At 35.1% G+C, this 16,236-nt stretch overlaps 1 protein-coding gene across 1 annotated transcript in view; it reads left to right on the forward strand.

Annotated features, from left to right (window-relative positions):
- LOC123667943 (adenosylhomocysteinase-like 1) overlaps positions 1–16,236 on the forward strand; it is a 79,277-nt gene that overhangs the window by 48,613 nt on the left and 14,428 nt on the right. The window contains exons 2-3 of the mRNA XM_045601771.1: positions 14,836–15,038; positions 15,892–16,030. Of these exons, the coding sequence (XP_045457727.1) occupies positions 14,836–15,038; positions 15,892–16,030 (342 nt within the window). The remainder of the gene's footprint in view (positions 1–14,835; positions 15,039–15,891; positions 16,031–16,236) is intronic.

The following is a 16,236-nucleotide window of genomic DNA, read 5'->3' on the forward strand; positions in this document are numbered from 1 at the left end:
CGCTTAGAAGGGCGCATATACTTAATAGTATGGTTACATACATAGGTATCGTAGTGGGATAGATACCATAGTTTTCTTCGGTTTTTAACTTTATAGGTTGCTGCATAGAGATTCTAGTATTAATTTCTTGAAGGTTTTTTAAGCTTATTGAGTTAAGGGTGAGTGCAGGCTGTAAGCTTTGATCGGCAGTGGTGTAATTAGGCATATTCAATAATTTCAGCGCCTGTCCTTTTAAGCGATCCTTGGAATTAGAAATAGTGAATTATGGTGTCTCCATAATACATTGCTTAGGGATTATGACGAGATAGCTGCCGTGAAGAGTTTCATAGGAGTGTCGCTCGCAGAACAAGTGGACCTTTGTTGATTCAGGAAAACTAACTGTGTAATGCTTTTCATCCAATTCTTCATATGCTGCGTGGCTCAAAGTGACAGTCCTCTGATTGATTAAGAGGGTTCGGCTTTTCTATACATAAATGCCACTTCCTGGCCTTCGGGCATTCAGCCTCTATGTACCTGAATTCTTTCTTATGGATAACTAGGAATGGAAAGGTGGGTGATAGGACCTGCTGGTATTTATTGGGAACCATAGATAACTTATATAAATTATAGATATAAAATATAACTATTGGGAATTTTAAAACTAAAACTATCTCATTACCTACATAAAATGATCATGCCCTAATTATGTCATAGTATTCTCTTATGTCTAAATTAATTATATGCTCGCTGCCTTATATTAATGACAGCTTAAATAGAGCGCAAGGTGGTTTGATCTAAAGCCGAATGATGTAAAGTAGAAGTTTTAACAAACGCTAGAATATTCTGTAATTTAATTATCTCCTATGAAATATAATCTACATCGTCACTCAATATCAGTAGTGTTTGAGCAAGATAAGCATATTTCATTTTGAATTTAGCTTTATATTACTTAACCTACTATTCCTAATTTTTCGCAGATAAAAATTTTTTGAATTTATAAATTAACACAAAGCTATATAAATTATAATTATAAATATGTATAATAAGGCTAAAATTCACACATAAAAATTATGCGATATAATTTTTATGGATTACCTAAATATATTTGAATTTAATTTAACACACAGATATATAATTATGTATAATATGACTAAAATTCAGACATAAAAATTATGCGATATAATTTTTATGGATCATTTAATTATAATAAAATACTTATAGGATAGGTTTAGGTAAGGAACTTGAAAGATTCAAGGTACCTACCTTTGCATTTTTCTTAGCCGAATCGATTTCTAGATTCTCTTTGGCTGCAACTTCTGTAGATTCTTCGTATAGTACTCGATCGTAGTTCGAAAACCACACGGGTGGCACGCATCGTGATGATTTTTGATCCCGAATCTCGCGAACCGGCCCGCGAGTACTATGCTACCGACTGCGCCAGTTACGATTGTTGCAGCCGCAGATGCCAAAAAAAAGGCAATTTACTTATAATAATTTATTAATCTACATTATAATTAAACTTAATACTAAAGAGAGGTGATTCCCTACTGATGTTAAGTAAAAGAATGATTTAATAAAACGAAGTTGAAGAAAGGTTTCCACGGTGTGGCCGTCGCTGGGGTGGTCTCTGCGGTGGTCGCTTTCCGTTGCTTGCCATCTTCGTCCGAAATGATGTTGAAATCTGGCACGTGTGCCGTACAGAGAAAATAAGGCTGTGGGCACACCTGGGTTTCTTATATTCAAATATATTGTTTAATTATCTTCGTATGAAGTTAAGTCGGAGGCACACTGATACCGTGGGATTAGGCTAGTGTAACAATCTGGAACTCAACGTTATTCATTTTTTTTTTTGTTGTTTGTTACCAAATATTGTCAATGTTGTTATCACCTTTAATTAAGATACCACTAGCTTTTTTTTTTATTGCACTATTTATGTAACTGCAATGTTTTTAGTGTGTATTTTGTTGGTGATCTAATAAATAAATAAAATAAAATAAAAAATTATAAACTAACAAGCGTCTCCTGTAAAGACTAATTACGTTTTATTGCATAAAACTATCCAAAGCTTATGTCTGTGACATATCTAGGCCACGGCGATATACGTTGACTATTATGGTCAATCAATGGTAACTGAAAGAATGTGAAACAGAAACCTGATTTCAAAAGACGACCTTTGAGGTAGACTTGCCACTCTTAAATGCCTTTCTTTATAGCAGGGCTTTACTGCAGGGGTAGGATCTGTAGTTTGAACAAATTACTAAAAAAGAACAGTCATATATTTGTTTTTGTTTAAATAATGATGTTATATGTTATTTTATATTATTCCCACGACTTTGTTCGCCTGGAATTTAACAAAAAAAGTTAGTGTTCAGTTCGTAGACTTACAAAATAAATAAATTTCTAATATGAAAGTAGCCTAAGTTACTCCTTATTACATCAGCTATCTGTCATTTCAAGTCCCGTCAAAATCAGTCCAGCCGTTTCAGAGATTACTCGGAACAAACAGACAGACAGACAGACAAAAATTGTAAAAAAAAATATTTTGGTACGTATGTATATGTGCCGTGTATACCATCCACTGAACTTAGTAAAAAACGGTTATTTTAATATTACAAACAGACACTTCAATTTTATTTATTTGTATAATCCTGATATAGATGATATCAGATATCCTGATAGACATATGAAGACATAAAATAATTTGAGTGCTCACGTTCAGCCACATTAATTTATGGGAAAAATGTACTGAAATATTATCTAGCCCATAGACTTCTTCGGGAAAAGAACTATCCAACACAAAATCTAACGTTTCAATTCTGACTAGTACTTGTTGAAATTAGCGGTTTCAAACTAGCAAACAAACATACACTTAAATTTTATAATATTAGTATAGATAGATGTGCTCGTTCTTAGATAGATCGACGATCAATACAATAACTTATTACAAATAAAAAAAACAGTGTACAAAGGCGGTCTTATCGCTAGAGTAGCGAGTAGTTCTTATAGCACTGGATAAAAAGGACGCACTGCTTAATTCAATATCGGTACCTTTATAGGTATAAAAGTACTACAAAAGTACTAAATGGAGTGTTTCAAAGCAATTTCAACATAAGCCTGTCTCGTAATATTTAGATACAGAAACATCACCAAAATTAAATTTGAAAACAAATTAATTCTGTCGTTTAAAGTAATTTCGCACGACCACCTTTCGTCTCCTTAGCAACCGGTAAAGGTCGTTTGTATACGTTGTTGATTGTGGATTCAGTGTAGATCTATCTTGTCCCGAGTCTATCGCAAGGTAACAAAAAGCTTTGATTTTATTTGTTCAAAATAAACAAAAGATTTTCGATGGGGCTTATATCTGGCAATTGTGCTGGCCAATACAAAATTATTTGCTCGATGAACAAAAAAGAAAACACTAATTTTTGATTACCTGTATATTGCAGTTACTACTAATTACTAGTTACACGTACTGTGTGACTACGGTACTAAAGAATATAGCCACCCCCTCTCTTCCCGTGGGTGTCGTAAGAGGTGACTAAGGGATAACACAGTTCCGCTACCACCTTGGAACTTAAAAAGCCGACCGGTGGCGGGATAACCATCCAACTGCTTTGAAATACACAGGCCGAAGACGGGCAGCAGCGTCTTTGGTGCGACAAAGTCAGCCCTGCGGTCACCAACCCGCCTGCCCAGCGTGGTGATTATGGGAAAAACACATGAGTTCACGTTATTTTTGGCGTAAACTTGTGGAGGCCTATGTCCAGCAGTGGACTGTATAGGCTGTAATGATGATATTGCAGTTACATGTCTTGTAAATTTTAATACTTACTAGATCGTGATTTTCTTCCAATCAGAAAATCGAAAATTTTGAGTTTCCAACTTTTCCATAACCTAGACTCTGTAATATAAAATATGGTATAAGAATATTATGTAAAGATCGATTATTATAATTCTAATTTTCATTCAGCAATGTTGCCGGGAGTAATTAGCTGGTGACCCACATCCGGGGTCTGTTGAGCCAATCTAAATGTGTGTTGTGTGAACAGTGTTGTTCTAATGATATATATACAAATAAATAAAATTGGATTGTCTGTGTGCAAGATTAAAATAACCGTTTTATACTAAATACATATGGATATACGGTACATATACCAAAATAACATTTTTACAATTTTTGTCTGTCCGTCTGTCTGTTTGTTCCGGCTAATCTCTAAAACGGCTAGACCGATTTCGACGGGACTTTCAGTGGCAGATAGCTGATGTAGCAAGAAGTAACTTAGGCTACTTTTATTTTATAAATTTATTTATTTTATAACTCGGCGAACTGAACATAATTTATTTTGTCAAATTCCACGCGGAACACACGGCGAAGTCGCGGGCACAGCTAGTGTGTATATATACATACTAGCTGATCGGCAAACAAGCGTACGGCTCACCTGATGGTAAACGATTACCGTAGCTTATAGACGCCTGAAACACTAGACGCGTCGCAAGCGCGTGCCGACCCTATCCCCCAATCCCTCCGCAGGAGCTCTGGTCACCTTACTTACCACAGGGACACAACACTCCTTTAAAGCAGTATTATTTAGCTGTGATCTTCTGTAAGGTCGATGTACTTCGCCAGTAGCAGCCCGCTGCTCCGGATTTTGAACGGTATATTTTCTGTTTTGTCCTACCTCATTTAAATTGTGTCAAAAATCTAGCGCTAGTAGGCAAAACCTGAGATAGATAGAATATAGAAAACTTTTGCGAAATCGAGTATTGAATTTTATAAATTTAGTCTTTGAATTCTGAACTCAGCAAATTCAAATTAATAATTATTGCACGATACCTTCACCTATATTCCGCCAGGAAATGGTTTCATATTTACTCACGCCTAGTGTGTCTAATTTCGTCGTGGCTATAATTAGAAATGATGCATGTGCAACTGAATGCTCTGCCACTGGAAATATTATTGATACTTTAAAATAAATACCTTAATTTGATTTATAGGTTTTTCATTATTACCTTGAGCTTGGCGTACTGTTAGTATTACCGGCGTGCTGCGTGTTTAAGGAATTTAAATTTATAAATTTTTCGAGTCAGGTAGTATATTTCATGTACAAATCATCTTTTAGTATGTACCGATCAGAGATCAAATGTGTCTTGATCACGTTTGCAGATAACTGGTTATTGTAAGCTCTCTGAAAAGCGTGATATGTTTAACTCACTTTTTGAATATATTAAAAAAAAAAAAAATCAATAGACCTAGCGTATTATCTATGCTGTGATCATTACATCAACGCCTCTTCAAATACTAGTTTGTTTATTTGTTCGAATATGTCACACTCCGCAGTACTAACCGTTTGATGAATTAATTAAACGCTGTGTGATGATTAACGAGGAAACGCAAAGGCCGTAATATATCACATTATGAACCACTGAATATTTAACCAAATAACCCATACGCAATATAGGTGAAGCCGTGTTGATGCCCTGTTTATTTTTACTTGAAAAGAAAACAAAAATAAAAGGGCGTAAAAGTTTTCAAAGAAATTTCTTCCACCCTATTGTACATTTCTTGTAAGAGAATTGTTTTTCCCTAAATAGGGGTGCAGTAAATACAAAACGTTATTGTAGCCGTAAAATAATGTGTAAAAGAAAATTGTGAACGAAGTTACAAAGGGTCTTTTGTCTTGAAAGACTGGTGTACCTAAAAACTGATTGAGTTTGTAACGTCATACTGCTGGGCAGTAAGACACTGTGTTAACATACGGAGCCGAGATGTGGACTCTGATGAAGGGACTGGTCCACAGGCTTAAAGTCGCTCAACGTGCAATGTAACGGGCTATGCTTGGGGTTTTTCTCAAAGATAGGATTAGAAATGAGACTATCCGCGAGAGAACGAAAGTAACAGACATAGCCCACAGAATTAGCAAGTTGAAGTGGCAGTGGGCTGGTCATCTGTGTCGCAGGATCGATGGCTGTTGGAGTAGACGGGTCCTGGAGTGGAGACCGCGTCTTGGCAAATGCAGTGTGGGACGTCCTCCGGCCCGTTGGACCGACGATCTACGTAAGATTGCCGGTGTAGGCTGGATGAGCATTACGGAGAACCGGGATGTCTGGTGCGAACTTTGGGAGGCCTATGTCCAGCAGTGCACTGCAATAGGCTGAGCAGATGACTGCTGGGCATAGGCCTCTTTCTCCATTTAGGAGAAGGGAATATCTTATTTCAAGTGGTTCAAACTGGTATAGTATTCAAATTTCAATATTTCTTTATTACAACGTCATTATTAGTATAAAGATAGGTCAAGGATACTCGTATTTGAGTTAATTATTAGCGTTCCAGATTCAAAGGCGTCCTTATTGCTTATACAGATTTCTTTCAGTCATATTTCATTATGAGTAATTTGTGTGCAAACAAAATAATGCCTAATTTACTAAATTACTAATACTAATGTCGCCCAGTGGTCTAAATTCGACCATAATTAATTTAAATTATAAGTGTGTTAATACTTCTATAATAATAAATAAAATAATAAATATGCGTGTGTGTCAAATACATGGGAGTGTGTGAAGTTTTTTTTATTGATTTAATGCATACAATTTAAAAAATATTAGTATTCTGCACACCTCTATATAAACTATAAGTGTGCGAAATTTCATACACCTCCATCCGCGAAATTTTCTTAAAGTGGGGAACAAAGGTTTTTGTAAGACTGCGTTATTGATTTTAAAATATTTTAAGTCCATAAGGAATTGGGTACAATTTTCTTTATTAAGATACAGTATGGTAAATATTATTATCCTTTCTGCTATCTAACGCATCGAATGCTCTTGAAGTGCATATTTTATGGAATGAAAGTAAAAATACTATTTCTAATGTAGACAATCGTCACTACTGGATCTGAATGTGGATTCGAACGAGAGGAACTGGCGTAAACTGTAGTACTTACTCTTTACTCACTGATAGACTAGTAGAGTATTTACACCTACAGTGTTAAATGCCAGAAAGCATAAGCATAAGTAAATTATTCATTATTTATTTATTTATTTTTTCAAGGCTCACTTAGAGCAAGGTACATAGCAAACTATCTAGCGTACGTACATGTTGTTAAAATGTTGGTGTACCCGCAATTACAGGTGGGCACGGCATTTACAATACTATTCATCACATCACAGCAACCTTTCGCAGTCCACTACTGGACATAGGCCTCCACAAGTTCACACCAAAAATGGCGTGAACTCATATGTTTTGCCCAAAGTCACCACGCTGGGCAGGCGGGTTGGTGACCGATACAATACTATTATAAACTCGAATATATTATAAACTCAAACATTTATGAACGGTAAATATTAGTCATACCATTGTAAAGAATTCTCAGTAGGTAATTTTTCGTAGCACATAGGTCAAAGTACATACATTAATTCTTCAAAACTGTTCGACAAAGTATATGATATTATAAAGCTAGTCTTAAATTTTACTAACAATACATTCAAACCAGAGAAATTAGCCGAAAAGTAAATTAATTATAATTACCGATTGTTCTTAATTAGCTAGGTGCTTTGATAATAATTCTGAAGGTGACGCAGTTCCGTTATTCATCACTGTCAAATGTTTAGTTAACGTAGTTAGCGAGATTAATACGACCGTTAGTGCATTCCGTTTGTTTTCTGTTCTACTAGTATTCTCGCGTTTATGATTTTTCATACCAGCTGTTGAGGTACAACTTGGTTTGCGTGAAATTTTTTACCCAAAGGCAGTTGGGTCTCATCCATATTATCTTATCACGCCTCTCATACATATTTCTGGGATGGGAAAGTAGCCTATGTCCCATTTTTTGACATGTAAACTACCAGTATTCAAAAAACTATGGCGGTAAAAAAACGGTTTCCGCTAGATGACGGATGCCAAACCGTCCATTTCTTCTTGATGCAAAGTAGCCTTGTGTTATTAATTTAATTTTGATAATAATAGATACACGTAAAAAGTAAGTATTTTATTAATGTACGTAAGTACTGTACTTAAAAATATCTATATTGTGACAAAAAATATATATAAATATTATGTTTAACAATTTTAATTAGTGGTCCACCTAGGACTTGGATCCGTCGTTGGTTATTTCTACGGCAAATTTCATCCAGATTCGTTGATTCTGACGTGATCTAGGAGCAAACACCAATCCGACCGAAGATTCGATTTTACAAACATTTAAAAATAAAGAATTTGATGATAACCTTCAGAATTACAATAAAATAAAGAAAAAAAAATTAATGAAATCGGTTGATCATAAAAAAAAGATTTGTGAATATGATAGTATAAAGATTTGAATTGACGACGCGTTGACGTTTGGCGTTAGTTTTTTGTTTTTTTGGCGTTTGTTTTGGCGTCAATTTTTGATACGATATTATTTGGTTCTTGCATCATTACATAGTATAATACAAAGTCTTCCTGCTGTCTGTATGCTTAGATCTTTAAAACTACGCAACGGATTTTGATGCCGTTTTCTTTTTCAGAGGAAGATTTATATGTATAACTAGCTGTGCCCGCGGCTTCGTCCGCGTTGAAATTAGTGTGTCACAAAGTTTTCCCGGCAAACTTCCAGTGAAACTCTCATCAAAATCGGCTTAGCCGTTCCGTAAACCTTCCTCTTGCCAATGGTGGAGCCGTCTCTCCAATGGTGAAACCGCATGAAAATCCGTTCAGTAGATTTTGAGCGAATAGATCACATACACTTTTGGAGACTTTGTTTTATAATACACTAACTGTTGCCCGCGATTACGTCCGCGTGGTTATGCAGATATGCATTACTATTAAGATGTTTAACGCAAATTATTTTTTTATTTCAGTCACTTGAAATGCTTATCAAACTGAGTAACTTTTTAAAAGGCACAATTTAGTATAATTTAATAGTTGTTTTTATAAAACCTCTGTATACACATTTCGTTTTTAGTTTTATTTTCAGGCTGCATATGTTTCATACAAACTATCAACCCCAATTAAACCCCCTTAGAGGTGGAATATCGTAAAATCCGTTCTTAGCGGACGTCTGCTAACTATAATCTACCTCCCTGCCAAATTATATCTTTGTCCAACCTGGATAGATAGACCATCCAGCGGTTTTTGAGTTCTCGTGATGAGTGAGTTAGTGACCTTTCTCTTTTATATATATATATATAGATTACGATTCATTTTTTGGACACCTCCTCACCATCTATAGAGCATACATTTTAAATTTCAAGTCTCTTACTTCAAAAACATAGGACTTTCATACAAACTTTCAACCCCCGTTTTACCCCCGTAGGGGTCGATTTTTGTAAAATCCGGTCTTGATATTAATGCCCTATAAGGAACCTACCTGCCAAATTTTAAGTTTGTGGCTGTTATAGTTTCGGAGATTCCGTGATGAGTGAATCAACCTACCATCCCCCGTTTTAACCCCAAAAGCGAGTTGATTTCTAAAGATATATTATTTGGACACCTTCTCACCATCTACAGAGCATACAGTTTAAATTTCAAGTCTCTTACTTCAAAAACATAGGACTTTCATACAAACTTCCAACCCCTGTTTTATCCCCTTAAGGGTCGAGTTTCGTAAAATCAGCTCTTAGCGGATGTTTACGCCCTATAAGGACCCTATCTGCCAAATTTCAAGCTTGTAGGTGTTATAGTTTCGGAGATTTCGTGATGAATGAGTCAAACTACCATCCCCCGTTTTAACCCCAAAAGGGAGTTAATTTCTAAATATACATTATTTGAACACCTTCTCATCATTTATAGAGCATACATTTTAAATATCAAGCATCTTACTTCAAAAACATAGAACTTTCATACAAACTTCCAACCCCCGTTTTACCCCCTTAGGGGTCGAGTTTCGTAAAATCCGATCTTAGCGGATGTCTACGCTCTATAAGAAACCTACCTGCCAAATTTCAAGTTTCTAGGTGTTATAGTTTCGGAGATTTCGTGATGAGTGGGTCAACCTACCATCCCCCGTTTTAACCCAAAAAGGGAGTTGATTTCTAAATATACATTATTTGAACACCTTCTCATCATTTATAGAGTATACATTTTAAATATCAAGCATCGTACTTAAAAAACATAGAACTTTCATACAAACTTCCAAACCCCTTTTTACCCCCTTAGGGGTCGAGTTTCGTAAAATCCGTTCTTAGCGAATGTCTACGCTCTATAAGGAACCTTTCTGCCAAATTTCAAGTTTCTAGGTGTTATAGTTTCGGAGATTTCGTGATGAATGACCTTTCGCGTTTATATATATTGTAGAGGAACACTGATAGCTTTAGATGTTTGTAATGTGATGTCGTAAATAATCACATTTTTTGCGCATACATTGCAAATATTTATTTTATATTTTATATTTAGTATCAGCATTGCACTCGTGCAAACGCCGCGTTGGCGCAACGGTTTCAGCCATGAATTGTACCTGTTGTGCTGGCGGTTGCGGGTTCGATCCCCGCACATGACAAACATTTGTATTAGCCATACAGGTGTTTGCCGTGGTCTGGGTGTTTGTGCAGTCCTTGTGGGTCTCCCCACCGTGCCTCGGAGAGCAGGTTAAGCCGTCGGTCCCGGTTGTTATCATGTACACCTGATAGCGATCGTTACTCATAGTAAGGAATATATCCGCCAACCCGCATTGGAGCAGCGTGGTGGATTAAGCTCTGATCCTTCTCCTACTTGGGGAAAGAGGCCTATGCCCCGTAGTGGGATATTACAGGCTGAAGCGACCCGTGCAAAACCGGGGCGAGTCGCTAGTATATGATAAATGTTTGTGCAAGTCATAAAGATGTTGGTGAGGTTTGGGCGTTTTTGATTGTATTTTGTGTTATCAGATCTCGAACTGATAACTGTTTTATTTTAATACTTTATTGCACAGTTAGAATTACGAGTAAATTAAAGAAAATAACAATATTTTAACTTAACAAAGAGTAAAGGCAGTTTTAGTGATCTCTTAGACAACCTCTGACAATAGAAGAAATATTGACATCGTGACAACTAGGTAAACGGAACAAATAGCTTAGAATCTTAGCTATTGAAAGCAATAAAGGATAATATTTTTGATATGATATTCAAAAATGTTTAGAATTCCTAATGTGAGGGTAACACAAAAAATAAAAAATCGTACATATTAAAAATAGCATGGTGTCGTCTCCTGTCAAAGATTTTCATTGTAATATAAAACTTTGAATAGTTACGGGTCTCTGTAAAGAACTCACTATAGACGGCGCCACGGTCCGCTTAAACCGAAAAATAAAATCATCATATCAAAAATTTCGCTCTAGCGGGTACATCGTTCCATAGCTTAATTGGCTAGAGCGCCGACACGGTCAGTCGGAGACGCGGGTTCGAATCCCGCTGGAGCGGTCAATTTTTGATATGATATTCAAAAATGACTAGTATATCATATAGTAAATGTTGAGTGATCAAATAATAATAGCTACATCTTTCATGATCACTATTATCAAGGTGCTTCTAATTACGAAGATTTATTAATAATTGTAAAAAAAAAAAAACACCCAATAAAAACTTTTTTGGTAAAACATTCGAATTGAGATTTTTTTTTAAGTCGTTTATTTATACCGCTACTTTTCCAAGTTCTTGTAAAAGAATAAATATTGTTAGACAATTTATAAGGCCAAAAGAAATTCAAGTTACTTTTATTTTCGTTTATCTCATTTTAGTTTACTGTATGAAATTAAGAAAACCTATCTTCACCTGTTCGACCCTCGCTAACATCATTTTGTATAGTTTGACCTAACCTTTCGAACAACTAGAAAATGAGCGAATTTTTTTTTGGCTTCTGTTAGAACTATTTATTATATTTCTTGGAAAAACGAGCTAAGAATCAATATCATTATATATTCGACTAGCTGTTACCCGCGGTTTAACATGCATTTAGATGAGGGAAAAAAATAGCCTATATCCTCTTTATCCTAGCTATCCAACATAATAGAAATTTCAATTCGAATCAGTAGTTCCTAAGATTAGCGCGTTTTAAACAAACAAATCAACTTTTCTGCTTTATAATATTAGTATAGATTACCCGCGCGATTTTCCCCGCATTAACTATTATTAGTTCCCGTCATATGAAGCTTAACATTACACACCCTTATTAATGAAGCGGATTTTCTTACAAAGAATATTTTTTTTTAAATATCGAATGGATGACGTTTTTGCTCACAACATTTAAAATGTATTTGTTAAATTATTGTTGTGAGGTCTAAAATAAGTTAGATTTGATTCGATATTGTGCTTTCATGATTTAAGATTTGCATCTCCCGGTCAGCTATGTTATATTAATTACCATTTCTATATTATTCAATTATATTAAAAAAAAAAAAAAAAAAAAAAAACGCGTAACGTCCCACTGGGCACAGGCCTCTTTGTCCATGTAGCATCGCAGTTTAATTCACCACGCTGCTCCACTGCGGGTTGACGGATAAAGAACAATACAAGAACTATACCATCTCATAATCAATAACAATTCTGATATCACACAAATCAAAACTCTGAACTACCTAAAAGTAATGCACTTTAATATGGAGTAAGCAAATTTGAAAGCGATATTTATCATATTATAGTATTTTGTTGTAGATAGCCCGTGTCTATAAAGAAAATACTTATATTTTCCCTAGGGCTAAAAGGGCCATGGCCCAGGGTGGCATTCCGCGAGGGGCGACGTACTGGGGATGTGAAAAAATAATCGATTTGTACCTAAAAAAATAATTAGTTTCATCGAGTATTATATGAAAATTTTACGGAATAGGCGGCCGTAATTTTATTACTCATTTATATTTTTAAGAGCCGGCAAATATTATTGGTCTGAGGCGGGTGCTGAATCTTAAAATAATACCATTAGAAATTACTGGTAATATCGCAGAAACACTGTGCAAATAACTTAGTAATCTACAAAATATATTAAATTTAGCTGAGCCCGGTGAGTTCACTTGCGTTGAGAAATATTATGTACACTAAAGACTTTTTCAGGAAATGAACTAACCACTAACCCAACACAAAAATAATTTTTCAATCGGTTAATTTTTTTTTAATTTTTTTTTAGTATTAAAACCTTCCGTGGTCCCTAAGGAACATACAAAAAAAAAAACCGAATTGGTCGAGCAATTCTCGAGTTATGCGCTTAGCAACATTCATTTTTATTTATATAATTATGTAGATTAATAATTATCGTGCAATATATTATTAAAATAAAACGAAAACATCTCCAATATAAATGTCTTAGACGGTGTTATGCCATACAACTTTAAATAAAATTAAATAAATTAAAAATCTGAATACCCAATACCTAAATGCCGTCAACGGGTATACTGAAACAGCCAATGGAACAAGAAGTGAACGCTTCGTTGAAGAAACGACACTCGATCATATCAGGAAGGAGCGATTTTTGTAAGTTTCATGTATCGGTATTTTCCTTTTGTATTTCTGCAAATCTTCGATCTTCATTTATTTATAATGTTAACTAAACCTATATTTAGAATTGTTTTATCAATTTTAAATTTGACAGCATTCCAGTCAGGGATACTAATAACAGTGTGTGTATTGGAAATATAAGTGTATAAAATATATTATATTTGACACATGGTCACGGGAGCATATAAAAAACTTAATAAACTGCGACAAGATCCAAAAAAGTTGTTTCATTATCATGAGTGAAATTTGCGTAAACATTAGAAAACAATGTGTGTCACGACGCGTCATATAGATGATTGTCGTGGTTTGGGGGTTTGTGCTTGTGTATTGTGTGTGTGTTTTTAAGCCCTCGACACAGGTGAAAATCCTATTGGGGATAGTTGAGTGGAAAGCGTTTTTTTTTTACTTACGTTTCTTTTATGTCTTTGGACCTTGTTATATCTGTGATAATTTTTTTTGTTTACTATACTAGTAAAGAAAAAAAAGATTTTGAACTCTAAAGTCTCATATTATATTTTTTATTTAATTTGCTAGATATATTGGGATTACAAAGGGCCAAGATTAGTTGAACGGTCTATTCAAAAACTGACAAAACGTCACCTGAGTCGTGCCCTTGATCAGCGCTAAGAATATCTTAATTGATTTTTAATACCATATGCCATTTACCATACGCGATTCTAGCGATAGACTTTTGACGAATGTGTGGAATTTCAAAGAAAAATAACTGTACTCCCGTATTTAAGAAATTAAAGAATCTTTGATTCTGTATAGAAAATAACTATAAATTGACACTTCTATTTACCTGTGCTAATAATATTGTTAACAATATATACGTTAGATGAAATTTAGAATTGGTCGAAATATAGTCGCTATTTTGTTGTGTTCCTACTTCCTGAGGTGAGTAAGTTTACCAGAGCTCCTGGTAGAAGTTGAGAGTAGGTTCGGTAACGCCCTTGCGATGCGTCCGTTGCTGCAAGCGATGTAAGCTACATTAACCGTTTACCATCCGGTGAGCCGTAAGCTTGTTGGCAGACCTAGTTGTATAAAAAAAAACGTGTAATATAACTAACAGATATTAGTGCAAAATATGATAATGACACAAATATTTGATTTTCATTTATTTTCTCTTTTGTCACATCTAATTTTAAGTTTCCAATCAATATGATTTAAATGATTCACGAAAAATAGTAGAACGTTTGATCGGCAAGATATTGATTGTTACGAAAACAAAGTTTTATGTGTCTATTTGTATATATCAACGATAACATTACTATACTTTTTTATTTTTAAAAGCCAAAAAAGTTAGAAAGTAACCCGCTATAACCTAAATTTTCCACCCATAGTCCAATCAAGACTAAACCTCGGACTTGTCAAAAACGACGTCAGGCTTCAGCCATTTTGAAAAAATGGTTTCCTCTTTCCAGGGTCGTCCTCGGATGAAGATGAAGGCGTCCAACCCCACGAAAAGGCGATCGCAGCCGGACAGCCAAACCCACCGTACTGTGTTCGTAACATCGAGCAGCACGACCTCGGAAGGCGGGAGATACAGATAGCGGAACAGGAGATGCCTGGGATCATGGCGCTGAGAGCGAGGGCTAAAGATGACAAGCCATTGAAAGATGCTAAGGTGAGAAGTGATTAACGTGATAATAAAAAAAAATTATGTGGTGTCATGGGACACCAGGTACGAACGAAGTTCCTTCGGATAGAATAGAAGCAACACAATTTGAAAAAAAAAAATGTTGAATTTTATATATATTTTCTAGTTCTTGATTTTTTTTTTAATTTTGTTGATTGGTTTTTAAATAAGTACATAAAAGTATTTAGGAAATTTAGTATTTTAGAAAATAACAAATACCGTAAAATAAAATATCAAACAAAATAATAATAATTCAAACTATTAAGGGAAATAAAAAAAACATGTTTTTATTTATTTTTGTCGACGGTATAAAATTACATAAATAATTTAAAAAAAGTTTACTAGTAATATTTTAGTCTTACAAACGTCATATTATACAGTCGTGTGACTGATATTACGTCACTTCCGTTATATATTTTTCTTACGGTTTTAGTATCACACTTTTTTCAGTTCGATCGCCCAGCCAAATGTCAAGCCTGCCGTAAGGAACTTCGTTCCAATAAACATTTTTCACTGTTGTAATGTTATTAGAATCATTCTTTTATGTATAATGATATCTGGCGAAGGTTCTGATCTATATTACAAGAAACGGTACACTAAATTTTTGGATAGATCTCCAAGTCTGTCCAACTGTCAAAATTGCGTTAATTTTCATGCAGCACAGAGCATGATGTACAAGAGAAATAAATTATATAATGAGTATGTCACTTAATGGATATTTTGAAAAAAATCAGTTACCACAAAGCCGAACGTTTTTCTTTTGTAAGAATAGTATACCTGTGTTTCAATGACAAAAATACATAATTCTATTTTCGGTAATAATTCGGGACTTCTGTTCTAGATCGTAGGGTGTACGCACATCAACGCTCAAACCGCAGTCTTGATAGAAACTCTAGCTGCCCTCGGTGCGACCGTTCGCTGGGCGGCTTGCAACATTTACAGCACCCAGAATGAGGTTGCTGCCGCTCTGGCTCATGCTGGTAGGTATTAGCTGAAAATTAGAAATAAGTATACTGTTAGAAGAATAGCGAGGAAACGTCATCGTGGAAGGGATGTAGTGGTGGTGTCAGCGAGTCTAAGTAAGCCTGTGTACGCTTCATTTCGTGTACTATGAACTAGTATAAGGAGAACCCTTGTCCGTTTGGAAAGTCAACCTGCCTATTTTTAACCGACTTCAAAAAAAGGA

The sequence above is a fragment of the Melitaea cinxia genome, chromosome 29 (genome assembly GCF_905220565.1).
Source record: "Melitaea cinxia chromosome 29, ilMelCinx1.1, whole genome shotgun sequence".
Taxonomy (NCBI): domain Eukaryota; kingdom Metazoa; phylum Arthropoda; class Insecta; order Lepidoptera; family Nymphalidae; genus Melitaea; species Melitaea cinxia.